This window comes from Spermophilus citellus (assembly GCF_964194105.1).
Source record: "Spermophilus citellus genome assembly, chromosome: 18".
Taxonomy (NCBI): Eukaryota; Metazoa; Chordata; class Mammalia; order Rodentia; family Sciuridae; genus Spermophilus; species Spermophilus citellus.
The window spans coordinates 4,554,708-4,573,706 of NC_138200.1; the positions used below are offsets into that span (position 1 = coordinate 4,554,708).

General features: G+C 48.7%; 1 protein-coding gene across 11 annotated transcripts in view; it reads right to left on the reverse strand.

The window, feature by feature from the left end:
- Window positions 1-507: 507 nt before the first annotated feature.
- Window positions 508-18,999, reverse strand: part of LOC308638111 (uncharacterized protein) — a 95,637-nt gene continuing 77,145 nt past the window's right edge. For 2 of the 11 annotated variants that reach the window (XM_081275161.1, XM_081275170.1), the window contains one exon: window positions 508-3,144. In XM_081275161.1, coding sequence (XP_081131287.1) covers window positions 2,087-3,144 — 1,058 coding nt within the window. In that variant the 3' untranslated portion in view covers window positions 508-2,086. Of the gene's footprint in view, window positions 3,163-3,677; window positions 3,810-4,224; window positions 4,352-6,781; window positions 7,953-8,889; window positions 9,009-10,421; window positions 10,642-18,999 lie in introns of those variants that run through there. The other 9 variants (XM_081275154.1, XM_081275157.1, XM_081275155.1 and 6 more) reach the window with 9 other exon arrangements.

Here is an 18,999-nt window from a genome sequence, read left to right on the forward strand (position 1 = left end):
GATGAACTAACCTGATGTGGGTGGTGCTTAAGGCAGTTCTGGTCAGGTGGTAAGAAGCTAACACTCATGAGGATGAGAGTACAAACTTAACAAAACTCACTATGTATGCTAAGAAATTTTGTGGCATTCATCTTTAATGCTCATCTTATTACATACCTTTACTCTATTTTTATTTTTGCTTTATGGAAAAAGGTGCATTCTATGTGTCTTACTTGCCCAATGAGAGACGCATTTAGAAACACACTAATAATGTGGTGCATGCTGGTAATCCCAAGAGCTAGTCAGATTGAGGGTGGATGATCCATGTTCAAGCCCAGCAGTAACTCAGCAAGGACCTATCTCAGGATTGAAATAAATAGAATGAAATAAAATAAAGGGGCTAGGGATGTCCCTCAGTGGTAGAGAGGCCTTGGGCTTAATGCCCAGTACTAGGGGAGGGAAGAGAGGAAAAGGAAGTATGAGAGATACACATTCATCATCAATGATGCAGGCTCTTGGATGTCCATATCTGACACCAAGCTTCTGGGAGCCTTCCATCCTACCCACATACTTACCCTAGGGCAGAGCATGGAATAACTCAAGTACAAAACATGTTTATCTGTTCCCAAGATTATATGTTGTTTGATCCACCAGGGAAATTTAAAAAAAACCTGTTATAAATCTCTTTGAACCTTAGGAATCTAATGGTGCATGTTAAGTTTCCAGTATGAAGAACCAAGTGAAGTGGAACAAAACTGTTGTAGAAGAAACACAATCCACTCATACTTATATGAAAGATTAGATTTTATTAACTACCATATGAAATCTATGGTAAATTCTGAATAAATCAGCAGCAAATGTAACCTCAGCAGGTAAAGGTGGATCCTCATGAAGCATGTGCTGTTGTGGTTCTTTAGGTTCATCTCTTCTCTCTGATAACTTTTCAGTTCCAAGAATGAGACCAATTAGTCACCAACTGTGCTAAACAGCTATGGCCATTAAATGCAGCAGTGGCCACCATTTCCCTGCATTCTTCCTGGACATAATCAGGCCCTAAGAACACACTCCTCTCCTCCGATAAAAAGCCCAGTCCCTGCAGTCTTGGCTGTCCCACTTCAGGCAGTTTGTAGAGTGTTCCTTACCCCATCCCACTATGGACAATATGGACAAGGGGGCACAGACCACCCCAGGCAGGATAACTGATATCTCAATTCTACATCCTGATCAGTCCCTTGGAAATATTTCTTGGTGCAGGCAATACTGAATCTTAATAGGCAGTGTCCTCCTACTCCAGGAGCAAGGACAACAGGGATCTTCGTTTCACGAAGTAAGACCTTTACTCCTATGAGTTCCTTTCTGGACATAGCCGTGAAAGACCCGTAAGGAAGGCACAGAACCCAAGACGAGCAGGATACTTTCCAAGAAATCTCGAAGAATGAGACACTTTATAACCTGAAGATAACTGGGCCTTTTCAAATGTCCCTGCACCTTTGATATGTCCTGAGTTATAAAACATTATGTAATTTTTCCACAGTATGCGAGGCCAGAAGCTAATTTTTTTCCTGCCTCCTTCTGACGCAGTAAGGATGACGTGAGGCCCTTGCACAGTGATTACATGCCGAAGCCTTCTCTCCAGTATAGATCCTCCAGTGTCATCTCAGGGATGATTCAGACTGAAGACCTTGCCACATAGATTTCATTTGTAGGTCTTCTGTCCAATATGAATTATCTGATGCTCTGTTAGGTATGAGTTGCAACTGAAGATCTTTTCACATTCACTGCATTTGAAAGATGTCTCTCCAATGTGGATTCTTTGATTACTTGCTAGGGATGACTTGTGACTAATAACACTGCCACACTCATTGCATTTTTTAGGTTTCTCCCCAGTAAGGATTCTATGATGATACGCAAGACGTGAATTGCAACTGAAGACCTTACCACATTCATTGCATTTGTAAGACATCTCCCAGTATGAATTATCATCAACTGTCTTGCTAGGTCTGAGTTGAGGATGGAGACCTTGCCACACTCATTGCATTTGAAAGGTTTCTCTCCAGTGTGAATTTTCTTGTTGTGCAAGGTGTGAAATGTGATTCAAGACCTTCCCTCACTCGTTACGACTGTAAGGTTTTTCTCTACTATGAATTCTATGATGAATTGTAAGGTTCGATTTCTGACTAAAGACCTTACCACAATCATTGCATTTGAAAGGTTTCTCTCCAGTGTGGATTCTTTGATGACTAATAAGGGCTGATTTTTGATGGAAGACCTTGCCGCACTCATTGCATTTGAAAGGTTTCTCTCCGGTGTGGATTCTTTGATGAGTTATAAGGACTGATTTTTGTTGGAAGACCTTGCTGCACTCATTGCATTTGAATGGTTTCTCTCCAGTATGGATTCTCCGATGTTGTGTAACATGTGCAGTCTGACTGAAGCTCTTCCCACACTCTTTACACTTGTAAGGTTTCTCTCCGGTGTGAATTCTACGATGATTTGTAAGGATTGATTCTTTATTGAAGACCTTGCCGCATTCATTGCATTTGTACGGTTTCTCCCCTGTGTGGATTACCACATGTTTAATGAGGTATGAGTTACGACTAAAGACCTTGCCACACTCATTACATTTGAAAGGTTTCTCTCCGGTGTGGATTCTACGATGACTTGCCAGGTGTGAAATCTGACTGAAGACCTTGCCACATGCATCACACTTGTAAGGTTTCTCCCCGGTGTGAATTCTCCGGTGGTTTGCAAGGTAGGATTTGTTACGGAAGACCTTGCCACACTCATCACATCTGAAAGGTTTCTCTCCAGTGTGGATTCTCCAATGTTGTCCAAGGTATGAACTGTTATTGAACATCTTCCCACACTCATTACACTTGTAAGGTTTCTCTCCAGTGTGGATTCTACGATGTTTTCCAAGGTTTGAACTTCTACTGAACATCTTCCCACACTCATTACACTTGTAAGGTTTCTCTCCAGTATGAATTCTAAGATGACTCGTAAGATAAGATTTTTTATTGAAGACTTTGCTACATATTTCACAAGTAAATCGTTTCTCTCCAGTACAGATTGTCTGATGTATAGTACGGTGTGATTCTTGATTAAAGGATTTTTCAAGCTCATTACATTTGTATGGAGCTGCAGGAATGTTTGTTTCCGGTTCTTCTACAAATGATAAAGAATCTATAAGATCATGTTCATATTTATGAGAAATGTTTGCTTTGACAATAAAAGGAATTCTTTGGTGGGGTAGTAGGAAAGAAACATTGAAAGAGGTAAAATAAGCCAGACTCAAAAATTAAGGGTTAAACTGTTGCTCTCATATATAGAAACTAATCCAAAATAAAGGAGAAAAGGAAGTTGAGGAAGTGACTGGATACAATAAAGATACAGAGAAGATCACGGGGGGGGGGGGAGAATGGGAGGAAAAATGAAATGAATTTAACAAAATCATGTTACGTTACTATATGAACATAACAAAGGGGATGTCATCGTCATGTATACATAGAGAAAGTTTAGATGAGGGAGAATAGGGAGAAGGAGCAGAGGAGGAAAAGGAGAAAGTGGAGCTTGAAACCAAATTCCTTGCATGTAAATCCCAGGAAATGCACTTCACCTTGGCCCTGACCCCTCCTATTGCCAAAGCACCCCAACTCTACTTAGTGGGCAGCTGCCTCTCTGCCCCTGTGAGCTCTTACCTGCTTTCACACCCTCCACAAATGCCCACTCATTTGCAGGCCTGGATATTTCCTCTGGGCCACTCACACTCCAGAGCTCCCTCCCTTGCTCCAACCAGGAGAGGACACTCGGGTCTGAAGGACACATTCCTGCTTGTAAAGAGAAAAGAAGCTGATGCACTGTGGCTTCTCCACAATCCAGCCCTATCTGCACGTGAGGAAGAGGACATTACAGAGGGATACAGAAAATATTTCACTATATCATGTAGGTATCTACCTCTCTTCGAAGAACCACTGAATCAAAAGCACAGAAATAGAAAATGGGGAACTGGATATTTTAAGAGTTGGCTTTGGGTTTTATGTTGTGCTTTACCTCTAAAAGCACCACTGTAGTATCATGAAGGGGGCAGAACATCGGAAGAAAGGGAACAAAGAACAGAAGATGTACTGTGGAGCGTCTTTCACAGGCAACAGGACTTCAATCAGTCAATGTAGAGAATCCCAAAGACAAAAGGGAAATGCTACGATATACAGGGCAGATCCCAGCATTAGGGGAAGTCAAGCTCACCCAGAAAGACCAGGTTCCTGTAGGTCTCCAGCATCACGTCCCTGTACAAAGCCCTCTGAGCAGGAACCAGGCACTTCCACTCCTCCTGGGAGAATTCTATGGCCACATCCCTGAATGTCAGTGGACCCTGAAATTAAAACTGACTTCACAATGGGGCACTGGGGACAGTTACAATCTTCATGCAAAATGTGAAAAACAGAACCCAGACATGGTGGCACATGCTTGTATCCCAGCTATCCCCAGGCTGAGGTGGGAACATTGTAAATTAGACATGGGATTGGGAAACATAGCAAGATCCTCTCTGAGAATAAAGAACACAGGAGTAGGGATGTAATGGCAGAGGGGACCTAGGTTCAACCCCATTACTGCAAAGAAGTAAACAACGAGAAATGAGAAGGGAGGAGAAGTGTAAGCATGCAATTGATTCAAGTGAGAAGAGCTGCACTGTGAGGCTGTAAATACACATTTGGTATCTGTCTGTCTGCTGATGTGGAGCTCACCTGGAATCCATGGAGAACTAAGAAAGAGTTCTGTGCTAGTGAGAAGACAGGTGCCAAAGCCCCCTAGAGAGCTTCACGAAGAGGCTTCTCCCCACAAAGCCTCAGGCAGGAGAGGCAGTTGTAACACAGTCCTGCCATCCACCTCCAGGGAAGGGAGAGGGACTGAAGTCCCAACTGATCACCAGCACCCAGGATGTAATCAAGCCTGCCTACATAATGGAGCCTCCATAGAATCTCAACAGGACGGGGTGAAAGGGTGTTCAGATCAACGCGTGGGTGGAGGGTCCAGGAGGGTGGCGCACCACACAAAGTCATGTGAGCTCCACGTCCTTTGTCCCACACCTTGGCCTATGCACCTCTTCCATCACCGTGTTCACCTGTCTCTTCTGAACAGGCGTTACCACAAGGCAAATGCAAGTCAAGTCCTTCACAGATTTACGAAGCACTCTAATCACTTTTTGAATGTGAGGGGATGAAGGAATCCCCATTTATAGAAAGTCGTTCTGAATCATGGGCCATACTTTTGCAGGCCTCTGAAAAGGGGCCCATGTTGTGGGACAGAGACCTCGGCTGGTGTGATCCACCATGTATCTACACAGACAGTGTCTGAATTAGGTGAAATAACAAGTGCCCTCTGAAGAACTGCATTCTTCGCATATGGGCAAAAACCCGCACTTATTTGGGATCACAGAAGCTTTCTGAGTGCGGAGGGTATATAGGAGAAACTGAGCTTGCTTTCCCTGTGTTTTCATATTTTCTGGTATTTCTGAGAATGTTATATCTCCTAGTTGTGTTTTATTTTAATTTTCCTTAAGGCAAGATACTGCCTAAATCTGTATAGATTTCTCCCCTGCAGAAAACACAAGAAACATAGTACCAGCCACAGTGGTACACAGCTGTAATCCTGACCCAGGAGGAAGAAGCAAGAGAATCACAAGTTCAATATCACCTCAGCAATGAAGCAAGACTCTAACTATAAAAAAGAAAAAAACAAGACAACAGGGATTGAGGATATAACTCAATGGTAGAAGGGCCTGATTTCAATTTCTAAGAAAGAAAGAAACAGGAGTCAGGATGCTCAGAGGCACTGTGTTCAGAGACTGTGCTGCAGGACACTGTGCAGCCAAAGCAGTCCATAGGAAAAAGAGGTCTACGCAGAACCAACCAGAGATTGGGGCTGAAGGTAGACAATTCACATAAAAATTCATCAAATTTAGTTATGGTACTGGACAATGAACCTGGGTGCTTCACCACTGAATAAAACTGCCAGCCCCGCCCCCCAACTCCCCGCCTTTTTTTTTTTTGGTTTTGGAAGATTGACACCAGGACATTTACCACTAAGCTACTACACACGTCTATTTTTTCATTTGAGACACATTAGGTCACAAATCTTAACATTCAGTTTCAGAAGCCTAAAAGGACCCCAATTTTCTTTCTGTGCACAATGGAATAAATACAGAAGCCAATTGCAGAAGAAAAATTAATATCCCCAAATATGGGAAAATGAAACACCTCATTCTTAACCAATCAATGGTAAACAGGAAAAAGATTCAGAAAATATCTGAAACAAAAGCAAAATAAAAAAAAAAATACACCAAAACTGATGAAATGCAGTGAAGAAGAAAAAAAAACAAAAGAAAGACCTTAGGGTAGTGAAACTTTACAACAGGGAGGAAGAAACCCAGGTCAACTAACCATACACCTCCAGGGGAAAGAGCCAACTGAAGGCAACAGAAGCAAAAGGCAGGAAACAATGAGCACTAGAGCGAGAGAACTGGTGTGGAGCACAGGGACACCACCAAACAGCACACTCACTTTTTTAAAAGATCAACAAAATGACTGAGGATTCCCAGGGCCACACCTGGTGGCACCTCCTCATGGGTTCCCTGCCACCAGGTCACAGTGGGATGGAATCTAAACCCAGAGGATGGGGGAGGCCCCGGGGAGGAGTGCAGGCACACTTGACAGGCAGGAGGCCACAGAGTCACCTGAGGCCAGCAGCTCCCAGGCCCAGCACTGCACAGGGGACTCAGGACCACCTGACAGCATCACTGTACCTCAGTGACAGCCATTCCTGACCCCTTTTCTTTCCTCCTCCTCTTCAGGGCTGTTTCCTCAGGCAACACGAGTCTTTACAAGTCAATCCTGGAAGGAGGAAACATACTGTTTAAGGCTCAGAATCATCACACCTTTCCTGTGCCACAGCCACACACATACAGGGAGGACCTCACCATGTGAGAAGACGGTCCCCTTCTGCCCACCCCTTTAGAGTGACCCAGGCACAGTACTAAACTCCTGCAGGAAGGCGCACAGGAGACTTCTGTTACTCCTCTCTTTGGGCCTGGTCTCCCTGCTGGTGAAGCACACACAGGCTGCAGCAGTGGGGAGCTGGGCAGCACTGGGCTCCCTTCAGGGCACAGCCTGGCTCTGACCAAACTTAACCACAGCACAGTGACCCTCATTCTCCTGGGATCTCAGGCTGATCTCAGTCCCCAGGATGGAGGACACAGAGCCAGTTACTCAATGCTGCACAGAGAAGAGAATCAACTATTTTTCAGTCTTATTAAAACTGGGTAACATCCTCACCCCTGAATGGCACATCCAGTTAGTAGAACTACTGCAAAATGACTTGGGACTCTCATGGAACCCAGGATTAAGTACCCCCATTAGGAGAAAGCCCAGCCCACTACCCACCTTCTAGCTCTGCCCCTCTCTTGGAACCTTGTTCTTACCAGGATCCAGACAGTGGATGGTGAAGGAACAGATAGAAATATGCAAAGTAGGCTGCATGGACCAGAGGTGGGGCAGGGTGTGGCTGGAGTGTTACAGGAGCTGGGGGGGCAGTCACAGGAGTCTCCATGCAGCAGGTAACATCAGAACAAAGACCTGAGGTGTTGACCACCTGCAGCCCAGTGTCGAGGAGGCCTAGACAAGGGTCAAGACCCAGTGAAGGCCCTGAGGCTTAAGCAACCTGCTACCAGGAAAAGAAAGAGGCCTGGGTGGCTGAGCAGCAGAGGCCCTGAGGCAGCAGAACAACCAGGACCCAGGTCTTCCCACATCTTTCCCAAGCCTCAAGAACAGTGTGCACTCAGGTTTCCTTGCCTGTGTGAAAAAATACACGTGATCTTTGTCTCTGTCCTCTTAAGATATAAAACTTACCAATGTGATAGTACATTGCGCTATTCCGATACATGTCAAAGTGTCTAGCCAACACCCCCAAGTACAGGATCACCCTACCTGAAACGCTGAGGACTACAGGGGAGAGGCACCTGGGGAGCCAAAGAAGTACAGGACGGACCATGAAGGTAGAAAGGCCTACTAACATCCCGGCATGGACTTGAGGACACAACTGGCCACAGAACTCTAATGTTCCTAGGAGAGGTCTCCAGGAGAACTGTAGAGGAGAATTCTAGCAAAGCTGCGATCAAAAGGATGAGGAGACAGTGGGCACAGACAGGCTGAGCAGAGGAACACGGCTCAACTGTGGGGCAGCCCTGCCATCAGAGAACAGGGGGTGGGGCCTGGCAGCAGAGGAATTGCCAAAGTGATCAGGGAGGAATCACGATGGATGCAAGGAGAGTTTTAATATAGGCAGATCTCCTAACAGCTGAGAAGAGGGAGTCATCAACTGGGCAATGTGCCCAGAAAAGAGAAATGAAAAAGGGAAATTGGATACTGCATTTAAGCCAGGCACAGTGGCACACCTGCAATCCCACCTACTTAGCTTGGGCCAGGAAGATGGAAACATGGGACACTTAGCCACACCCTCTCTCAAAATAAAAATTAAAAGGACAAAGTATGTGGCTCAGTGGTTAAGTCCCCCAGGGTTCAATTCCCAGTACCAAAAAAAAAAAAAAAAACAAACCCTTACATTTTATATATTTTATATGGGGTTTTTTGGTACTGGGATATTTGGGATGTGTGTGTGGGTGTGTGTGTGTGTAAAATCTATCTTTCCTTTTCCTTTACCATCTGAGGCAGAAGAAAATCCCAACTGTTTCTACTGTCTTACATTCATTACACAATGCCTCCCCTCTATTCAGCAATATGTGGTTTCCCCTACTGGCAGATTCCTGGTGTCCCACAATCTCAGTACGGATCCTATTTATTTAAGGAAATGTCATCCTATAGATTAGGGGTTCAGGTCCACAACAAAGGCACTCACTTCACATGTTGTAATAGGGAGCTGTCATTCATGGTTGTGTGATAATGGATAAAAGTCATGGTGCCCAAAACCCCCTCCTGGGTTTCAGTTAGTCTTCTAGCATATTCTTCCATGTGTAACTGCATGCATAATAAAGTATTTCCCTAAGTGAAATTACCCCATGCAGCAAATTAACAAGACCCAGGCAGGGATCATGGGAAGCTCCAATTTATAGCCCACCAATGAATTCAGGTCCCAACCCAGGACATGCGGCTGCTATGGAAACTGGGGTGTGTGTGGAATTATGGTACTAAAACCCTCAAACAGTGGCATTGGATGCTATCTCCAGGCAGTGATTCCCAGATCTGGATGCAACTACAGAAACCTAAGATGGTATATGACACAGAATGGTTTGCTGACGGAGACAGATTCCCACGTATTTAGATGACCACAGTTAAGAGTGCTGTACACAGTGTTGCACTTCAGCTTTCCCTATCCCCTCACCAACACTACACCATCTCTGGAAAACACAAGAGGGTAACCCACAACTGAATGGCTCAAGTCACTGCCTTCTGGCCCAAGAGACCACAAAAGGAAGCTATCCTAATCCCAGAACTGCAGAACACACAAAACTTAGAAACAGCAGTTTTGTCATTCCCGTCTTCAGCTGTAGAGTTCAAACAAACAAACAAAAACTTAACTTACACTTGCCTTATTGGAGACAGAAATCAATATATTACAACTTCATCATCCACACCCAGGTCCCCGTCTTCATTGCCACTTCCCTCCCTCCCTCTCATCATCTCCATTCTCACCTCCACTCTCATTTCCTCACCCATCCTGGGTCCTGCTCCCTTGGCTTTCCTCTCCTCTCCTGGTTTATCCCTTCTTCCCTCTATTCCTTCCCTCCATCTGATCTTCCCCATTCCTGCAACTCCCTTCACCTCCAGTCTTTGCCCCCAATCTCCTCAGATTTCTGCCTCTTTCTTCCCCATCCACTCTCGCCCTCTGGCCTGCCTGCTGCAGGCCCCTGTCCCCATGCTCTGGACCCGCACATCACTAGGCCTCTTCCCTGGGCTCCCTTGTCACTAGTTACACCTCTTCTTGTCCCAGCACCAGTGGTCCTCTGCCATCCCTGCAGATCATCCATCCTCTCCTCCCCGATCAGCCCGAGGTCCCTCCCCGTTATACCCCTTTCCCTATGTGGCTGTCCTTCACGTCTCTGGAGGTTGAGATTCTAGATTTCTCCATTTCCTTTCCTCCTTGTTGGGAGAATTACGAGACCAGGACGCGCCCTCTGTGGAGAACTACCCGCGCTCGGACTGGCTGCGGGCGGCGGGGAGGGAGCGGGGACGGACAGGGCGTCCAGCGGCCTAGGCCAACCCCGGCTGGGACTCGCGCCAGGGCGCGACCGACGCGACTCTCCTGCGGCGACCGAGCTGACTCCAGGTGGACGGCGCGCGGCAGGGACGCAGAGGTCTGTTGGGACCGAGTCCCCGCCACGGACCCGCCAGCGACCCAGTAGCGCAACAGCCCAGAGACAGGGAACTCACTTGCCGGGAGACAACCGGATCCACTTCCGGGTGTCCCCGTGGACGCGCGGACTCAGGGAAGATGGCAAAGAAGGAGGAACCTGGAGCTGGTGGGCGGGGCCGGAAGCGTGACGCTGGAGAGAGTGGATCTCACAGGTTAAAACCCACCCAATGAGCGAGGTCGGAACGCTTGACGGGCAGGGAGGGACCCATGGAGAGGGCGGGCCACAGAGGGTAAATCGCACCTAGTGCGGGGGGTCGGTAAAGCTGACGGACGGGGGCGTGACGATGGAGAGGGCGGGAATCACTGGGTGAAACCCTCCCAGTGGGCGGGATTACAAGGCAGACGGGCAGGGGCGTGGCGATGGAGAAGGCGGGACGCACTGGGTGAAACCCACCAAGTGGGCGGGATGACAAGGAAGACGGACAGGGGCGTGGCGATGGAGAGGGCGGGACGCACTGGGTGAAACCCACCCACTGGGCGGGATTACAATGCAGACGGGCAGGGGCGTGGCGATGGAGAAGGCGGGACGCACTGGGTGAAACCCACCAAGTGGGCGGGATTGGAAGGCTGACGGGCAGGGGCGTGGCGATGGAGAGGGCGGGACGCACTGGGTGAAACCCACCCAGTGGGCGGGATTGGAATGCTGACCGGCAGGTGCGTGGCGATGGACAGGGCGGGACTCACTGGGTGAAACCCACCAGTGGGCGGGATTGGAAGGTGACCGGCAGGGGAGTGGCGATGGAGAGGGCGGGACGCACTGGGTGAAACCCACCAAGTGGGCGGGATTACAAGGCTGACGGGCAGGGGCGTGGCAATGGAGAGGGCGGGACGCACTGGGTGAAACCCACCCAGTGGGCGGGATTGGAAGGCTGACGGGCAGGGGCGTGGCGATGGAGAGGGCGGGACTCACTGGGTGAAACCCACCAGTGGGCGGGATTGGAAGGCTGACGGGCAGGGGCGTGGCGATGGAGAGGGCGGGACTCACTGGGTGAAACCCACCAGTGGGCAGGATTGGAAGGCTGACGGGCAGGGGCGTGGCGATGGAGAGGGCGGGACTCACTGGGTGAAACCCACCCAGTGGGCGGGATTGGAATGCTGACCGGCAGGTGCGTGGCGATGGACAGGGCGGGACTCACTGGGTGAAACCCACCAAGTGGGCGGGATTGGAAGGCTGACGGACGGGGGCGTGGCGATGGAGAAGGCGGGACGCACTGGGTGAAACCCACCAAGTGGGCGGGATTACAAGGCTGACGGGCAGGGGCGTGGCAATGGAGAGGGCGGGACGCACTGGGTGAAACCCACCAAGTGGGCGGGATTGGAAGGCTGACGGGCAGGGGCGTGGCGATGGAGAAGGCGGGACGCACTGGGTGAAACCCACCAAGTGGGCGGGATTACAAGGCTGACGGGCAGGGGCGTGGCGATGGACAGGGCGGGACGCACTGGGTGAAACCCACCCAGTGGGCGGGATTGGAATGCTGACCGGCAGGTGCGTGGCGATGGACAGGGCGGGACTCACTGGGTGAAACCCACCAAGTGGGCGGGATTGGAAGGATGACGGACGGGGGCGTGGCGATGGAGAAGGCGGGACGCACTGGGTGAAACCCACCCAGTGGGCGGGATTAGAAGGATGACGGACGGGGGCGTGGCGATGGGGAGGACGGGACTCACTGGGTGAAACCCACCAGTGGGCGGGATTGGAAGGCTGACCGGCAGGGGCGGGACGTTGAACCGACCCCCCTCGGCGGAGAAACCCTGGCGAGTGAACCCAGGGGCGGGAGTCTCCAATGTGCTGAGAATAGAGAACCTTTGCTGGGTACAGAAATGCTAGCAGTTGAATTGGGTTGAGGTCAGCCTGCAGGGAAGTGCGGTGGTCCGGGATGTGCTGGACCTGAGCATGAACCCCAAAACGCAGGGTCTTAGTGCGCAAGGGTGTGGCCGAGGCCGGATTATCCTGCTTTCCGCGTTTTTGTGTTTTATGACTGAAGGAGGTGAGACTCCCTGGGAAGCTGGGACAACAGGGGAATGTGGGAGGTCACTTCGCCCTTGGGAAGGGCCAGAGAGGTTAACCTTGGGTGATAGGGTCTAGTTCGGTTCTTGCTAGTACAATTAATTTTAGCAATTGAATTCAAAAACCCTGGGATCATCCATAAAGCCCATGGGAATCCGAATGTGAAAGGAAAATGTGGCGGGCAGCATGTATAATTTCACCCTGAGGCCCTCAGGATATAAATCCCACCCCCCACCTCCACCCACCCCCACCCCGCTCTTGTGACTGACATCACATTGTTCCTGAAACTAAGCCAAGGGTTGGGTACCTGCCTCTGAGGTGAATGGATGAAATAACTAGATAGTGTGCTCTGGTGGAAGTGCACATGGCAGGATGCACAAGCAAAGCTTGGGGATTTTTTTTTCTTTTTATCACAATCAAAGTTTTGCATTGCATGTATATAGCATATACATAACAACACGGTAAATTGCAGCTCTTCTGAAACCAAGGACACTTAATTACTGAGCCACACCCCCAGGCCTTTTTATTTATTTATTTATTTTGACACAGTGTCTCACTCAGTTGATTATGGCCTCACTAAACTAATGAGGCTGCCTTTGAACTTTCTATCCGCCTGTCTCAGCATCCTGAGCCACAGGAATTACAGTAGTGGACCACCATACCTAACTATATATGAAATTTTAATATGTTCTAATCCTCAGAAATTCCTGACCTCAAACACTATTGGATATTAACTGCCCCCTACACACAAACACACAGACAACACTGAATCCCAGTGCACATGTCTGAGGTTTACCAGAGTCACTTGCAGGGCATAGGCACTGTAAAAATGACACAAGGGTTTAGACTCTTCACTTCTGCCTCCAAATATCCAATGGGTGGCTAAAGGCAGGACTGAGACATGTCATCTCAGCCTCCATTTTACATCTAACTCTTTGGCTCCAAGTCACCTTGGATTCCAAACAACATTGGACCAGATAAACATCTTGTGTTGACTCCAGGCTACCTCACAGCAAGAGCAACTTTCTTTATTCAGGAAGAGGCTCCACCTGGCTAACCCTGAGATAATGATGGACTACATTGAGGTGGGAATTTAAAAATAAAGGGAAATATACTGAGTCTCAAAGGAAGTGCCCATGAACTGTTGTGAAACAGACTGGTCCAGCAGCAGCAAGTAGCACTCTTGGAGGACAACTCCAAACTTTATTTTTCACAAGCAGGACCAGAAGAGAACAAACTACAAATGCTGAGCATGGATCCGCAGTTTCTCACAACATTTAGAGGCTACTTCGTGCCATAAAACTTCTACTCTTCAGTCTGGTGTTGTGGCTGAGTGGTAGGACACTTGCCTAGCTGGACTAGATCCCAGAAGACTGTTGCCGTTTCAAAACAGAGTACTCAGAGTCAGATATTTTCAATACAAAATGTTAGGGTTAATTAGGTTTGCTGAAGAATGATATAGCAAGGGAAGGGAACTTACTCTTGCCCCAGGCATTTGTTTCTCAGGATAACATTTCTACAATTTCATTTTACAACTGGATCTCCTTTTGCTACCTCAGAACCACGGAAATGCATAAAGCACCCATGAAACAAATTGCAAGGCCCCACTGATATGTGCTTGATTCCTGCCCTTCAGCCTTGTAACCTGAGGTCAATACTCAAGCACAAGGAAAACGTGGTATTTGCTTGCTCTGACATCTCTCCACCTCTAGCCCAGGAGCTAGGAACTGTTCCTCTATGAACATTAACATCACCATTCTAGGGGTTAGTCCCATGCTCCAGATATAGCCAGGCTTCTCCCTTGAATGTATGTGCCTTGCTTTACCCCAGAGGAGACTCCATTTAGAGAGGGCTCCTATTCTTTCTTGAATATGCATTTACCTCCTAAATAAATCACATCGTATGCCTTTGGAATGTGCTGAAATTCTTTTCAGTCATGTGTGCCAAGAACACCCCTGAGACAATTTTGCCCCTCTGTCTGGAAGCTCCTCAGAGCCTTCTCCAAACACATCTCTTCCCCTGTCACAAGACATCACTTAGAGAGAATCACCTGCTTTGGCAGCAGAGAAAAGGCTTCTCCTATGCAAATCCCCAACCCTTGCTCTCATTACCCTTTTTTAAATTGTGTGTGTGTGTGTGTGTGTGTGTCTGTTCTTTCCTGCTAGGGATTGAACTCAAAGTCTTGTGCATGTGCTACTTGAGTTACACCTACACCAACTGGAGCTATAACTCCAGCCCAACTCCCCCTTATTATAAAACCTCAAAGTCATTGTCAGCCAGTATGGGGGTAGGGGCTTACCAGGCCTTGAATTCAGAGTTAGCAACAGTATGCAGCTATTTCCTCACTTACATTCTACAGTTGCAACATGTAATGTAGAGTGGGCACTTTACCACTGAGTCACATCCACAGACCTACTGTGTAGTTTATTTAGAGACAGGATCTCACTGAGTTGCTTAGTGCCTCACAGTTGCCAAGGTTGTCTTGAAATCCCCATCCTCCTGTCTCAGCCTGCTGGGGTTATAGGCACCCACCACTGGGCCTAGACATTGTCAGGCTCTTGAAGAGAGAGATAAAGAAGCAGGTACTCTTCTCTTCCCAATGTACTTCTACTGACTAAAGTTACTTTCATGGGTTTACCTTATTTTTTTGCGGGGGGGTAGGGGGTGACTGGCTTGACCTGATTTATTGAATCCTCAGAGCCAGTCCTCTGCTTGAGGACCTCAATACCAAGACATATAAAAATTAGTTTTTCCTACTGAAAATCAGGGAAGCAATTATCTACCCCTCCTTTTTGGACTTTCACCTTAGAAAACTTGAAATTTAATCTATATTCTCCTGTGCTTAAGATGTATATAAATTCTTTTGAAAACTGAATAGGACTGTTTTCAGCTTTATGACCCAGACATGTCTTCAAGGACCAAAAAGCCATCTCTTGAAACATGCCAGTAACTGAGGCAAGGTAGGCACCTGACTCTTCAGGCATTGTGCTGAAATTTGCAATCTCTTAGTGAATTGCCTGTGTTACCCACAACATTATAGTTTAAAGATTTATTCAATTACAGTATTTTCTTCTTTTTCTCCTACATTGGTGGGGAAGATTTTTTTTTAAGAGAGAGGAGAGAGAGAGAGAGAGAATTTTAATATTTATTTTTTAGTTTTCAGTGGACCCAACATCTTTGTTTCTATGTGGTGATGAGGATCAAACCCAGGCCATATGCATGCCAGGCGAGTACGCTACTGCTTGAGCCACATCTCTAGCCCAGTGGGGAAGATTTCTGAGGTGGGAAGCAATTTTGATTTTAATTATATTTTCCCATGCCATCTGTTGGCAAAAAAAGAGCATGCACTCAATAGTTTACAACTACTTGTAGGAAAATGTTCTCAGCTCCCAAGACAAGTGGCCTTCACAGGCAGCTTAAATCCCTCACCCTAACTTGCTGCACTATTAATTTCCAACCTAAGGAAACCAACCGGGTCCCACAGGTCATCCAAAAGATGCAAGGAATGCAAAAACAGAACAATCAGCCCCAGCTGGATGACTCCATTTTCACTGTTCACCTTGACTTGGGGACTCCCTGCATGTGCTTAGTCTGTAGGAATGATCTCCAGGCTTTTTGATTTAAACATATCTACTGTTTTGGAAGATCCTGATTTTCAAGCCAGCCTCAGCAATGGTGAGGCGCTTAGCCACTCAGTGTGGACAGCACTGACAGTGTCTGAGATTGGGGTCCCTGATGACTTCATGGCTACTTGGTGACTGGGAAAGTTTCTGTGCATAGGCATAGTGTGGGAAACCGTTCTCACACGTGATTGGGTACCTCCCTGACTGGGTGTGAGGCGCTCAGGCCAGCTGTGTCTGAGCTTATCCCCACCCTTTTCGGGTGTGAGAGCCTGTCGCTGTGGGGGTGTGACTGACCATTGACGCTGAAACCAATCACTGACCCTGTCCTTGGAATGCTGTCCCCCTCGACCTTCATTGCATGGAATTTTCCCCTGAATTTTTTGTTCCCCAATAAAAGCCCACTCTCTGGCATGCTTCCCCCTCTCTCCTGCTGGTCTCTTGTGTAAACCTCCCTAGCATATCAGGTGGCTCAAGGCAGGAGCCAGGAAGGGCCATCTCTTAGCTGGGCAAAAAAAAAAAAAGGTAAATTGAGTTTATATGTCTTTATTTTGATCTCACTAGTTAGCTTCTATGTTTGGAACCTCTAGTATGAAGGTAGCGTGCTGGTTGAGCAGCAGCATAGGATGCCTCCATGCTAGAGCCTTATCAGCTTGGACCTTATTCTCAGGCAGGGCAGCTCCTGGGAATGAAGGAACTTCCTTGCTAAGACAGCCACCATATTTCACCAGTTCTGCTGCTCCTGAATCTGCCCCGAATTAGTAAATTTAAACAATGCACTTTCTTGAGAGCTGCACAATGCTCCTAACATTGCACGTTGCAACTGTACCATGTAACTGAGGAAATAGCTGCATACTGTTGCTAACTCTGTAACTTTCATGAATACAAAGAATAATGCTTGCACAATCTTTAATCTGATTTAGAGACATATATAATAAAGACTGCTGGAGTGATTCCTTAGACCTGCTTCTCCATCAGAGAGCAGCTCCCCACTAGACCCCAGCTGTTTTAGCTTCAAGATCTGCCTGTGTGACTCTTACCTCTTCCAATCTCCCATGGCCCCTCCTTGGAACCTGCTACTTTGGCCATGCTGATCTTGGCAACTCAGTGAAACCCTGTCTCCAAATAAAATACATATGGGGCTGGGGATATGGGCCAGTGGTTGAGTGTCCCTGGGTTCAATCCCGAGTAAATAAATAGATAGATAGATAGATAGATACATAGATAAAAACATCAAAGCATCTACTGTTTTAAAGTACAGCTTGCTGTCACCATTGCTGTGAAGCAGCTGTTGGTGCTGTAAGTTATCACTGGCCTTAGCCCTCTGGCCCCACGACATGGATGTGTTCCCTAGGAGAGCCTCTGGAGTTAGCACAGGTGCAGGATCACCTTCAAAGTGAACTGAGAATAGAAATGGAAAAGAAGTTAACGCAGGACTTGAGGGACACAGCGAAAAGTGGCACAACCTACAGAGACGGTTGGGCATTTCAGCTGGTACTTCCTACCTATTTCCTGCCTGTCACTCACAAAAGGGGCGCCAGGTTCCAAGGAAGAATCTCCGCCAGCCACGCCCCTGCGCGCCCCGCCCCTCCCACTTCTCCCGGGGCCGCGCCCCCTGTGGCTCTGGCCCCGCCCCGCCCGCCGCGGCCCCGCCCACCGCCCCTGTTTCCCTGCCAGGCTGCTCCAGGAGCGCTCTGCTCCTCCTCCCAGACCCGGAAGCTGATCGCGGAGCAGCGGTCACGGTGAGGCACGTGAGTTCCCTGTTCAGTGGCTGCCTCTCCTCCAGAGAGATAGGAATCACACAGGCCTGCAGCAGCGGCGCCAGGCAGGGAACCCGCCGGGTGTCGGGCTTGGCCTCCTGACCGCCCTGCAGCCTCCCCCGGCGCACGGGCCTCCATCTGCACACCAGGCCCTGCCATCACCAGGCCCTGCCATCACCTGGCCCTGCCCTCCTCAGTCCTGCCTTCACCTGTCCTGTCCTCACCCAGCCATGTCTCCTGGCCTCGCCCTACCCTCGCCCAGCCCTGTCCTCCTCACCCAGCCCTGCTCCTCACCCAGCCCTGCTCCCCTACTGGCCCAGCTTTTGCCAGGCCTTGTCCTGCTACCTGGCCCTACCCTCACCTGACCCTGTCTACCTTGACGCTGTCCTCCTCACCTGCCATGTCCTCCTTGGCCAGGTGTCCACCCTGCAGGTCTTCCCTCCATTAGTCGCCCTGTTGTCTGCAGGAGGTGACCTGGGCCTGTGTGGTGACTTCCAGGGTGTCATCTGATGCCATCTCCAGGTAGCAACAGCCAGATCTCAATGTCATTACACAACACTAATTGGGCAGGTGGCACAGATTCCACCCCAGGGGAAAATATGCCCCCCTGGAGGTGGGCATCCCAGACCGTCCCCCTCCCTGTGATGTGTGGCACTAGGCTCTGGACAAAGAGCTGGGCCACAAGTGAGAGAAAGGAGACGACAGAGAGAGACCTTACACAGATGGCAAGGGGTGGCAGAGGGAGGGCACAAGAGTGAAAGAAGAAGCCATAAAGCAGCAGAGAGAAGCAGATGGAGAAATCTAGAATGGCCAACTCCAGAGAGGGGAAGGAAAGCCACACAGGGATATGGACAGAACAGGGGAGAGACCTCAAGCTATCTAGAGAGATGAAGGACATAGAAAGAGACAGAATCCGGGAGGGAGCACAGGCAGAGTGTGGGAGCAGATGACAGATTGTCTGCAGGCATGGCAGAAGGCAGCTGTGGTGCTGGGATAAGAAGAGGGGTAAGAGGTGACAAGGGGAGCCCAGAGGAGCACCTTAGAGAGGAGGCCTCGGAATGGGGGCATCCAGAGCATGGGATTAGGGGCCTGCAGCAGGCAGGGCAGATGGAGAGTGTGGATGGGGAAGAAAGAGGCGGAAATCTGTGGAGATTGGGGACAAAGACTGGAAGTGAAGGGAGTTGCAGGAATAGGGAAGTTCAGATGG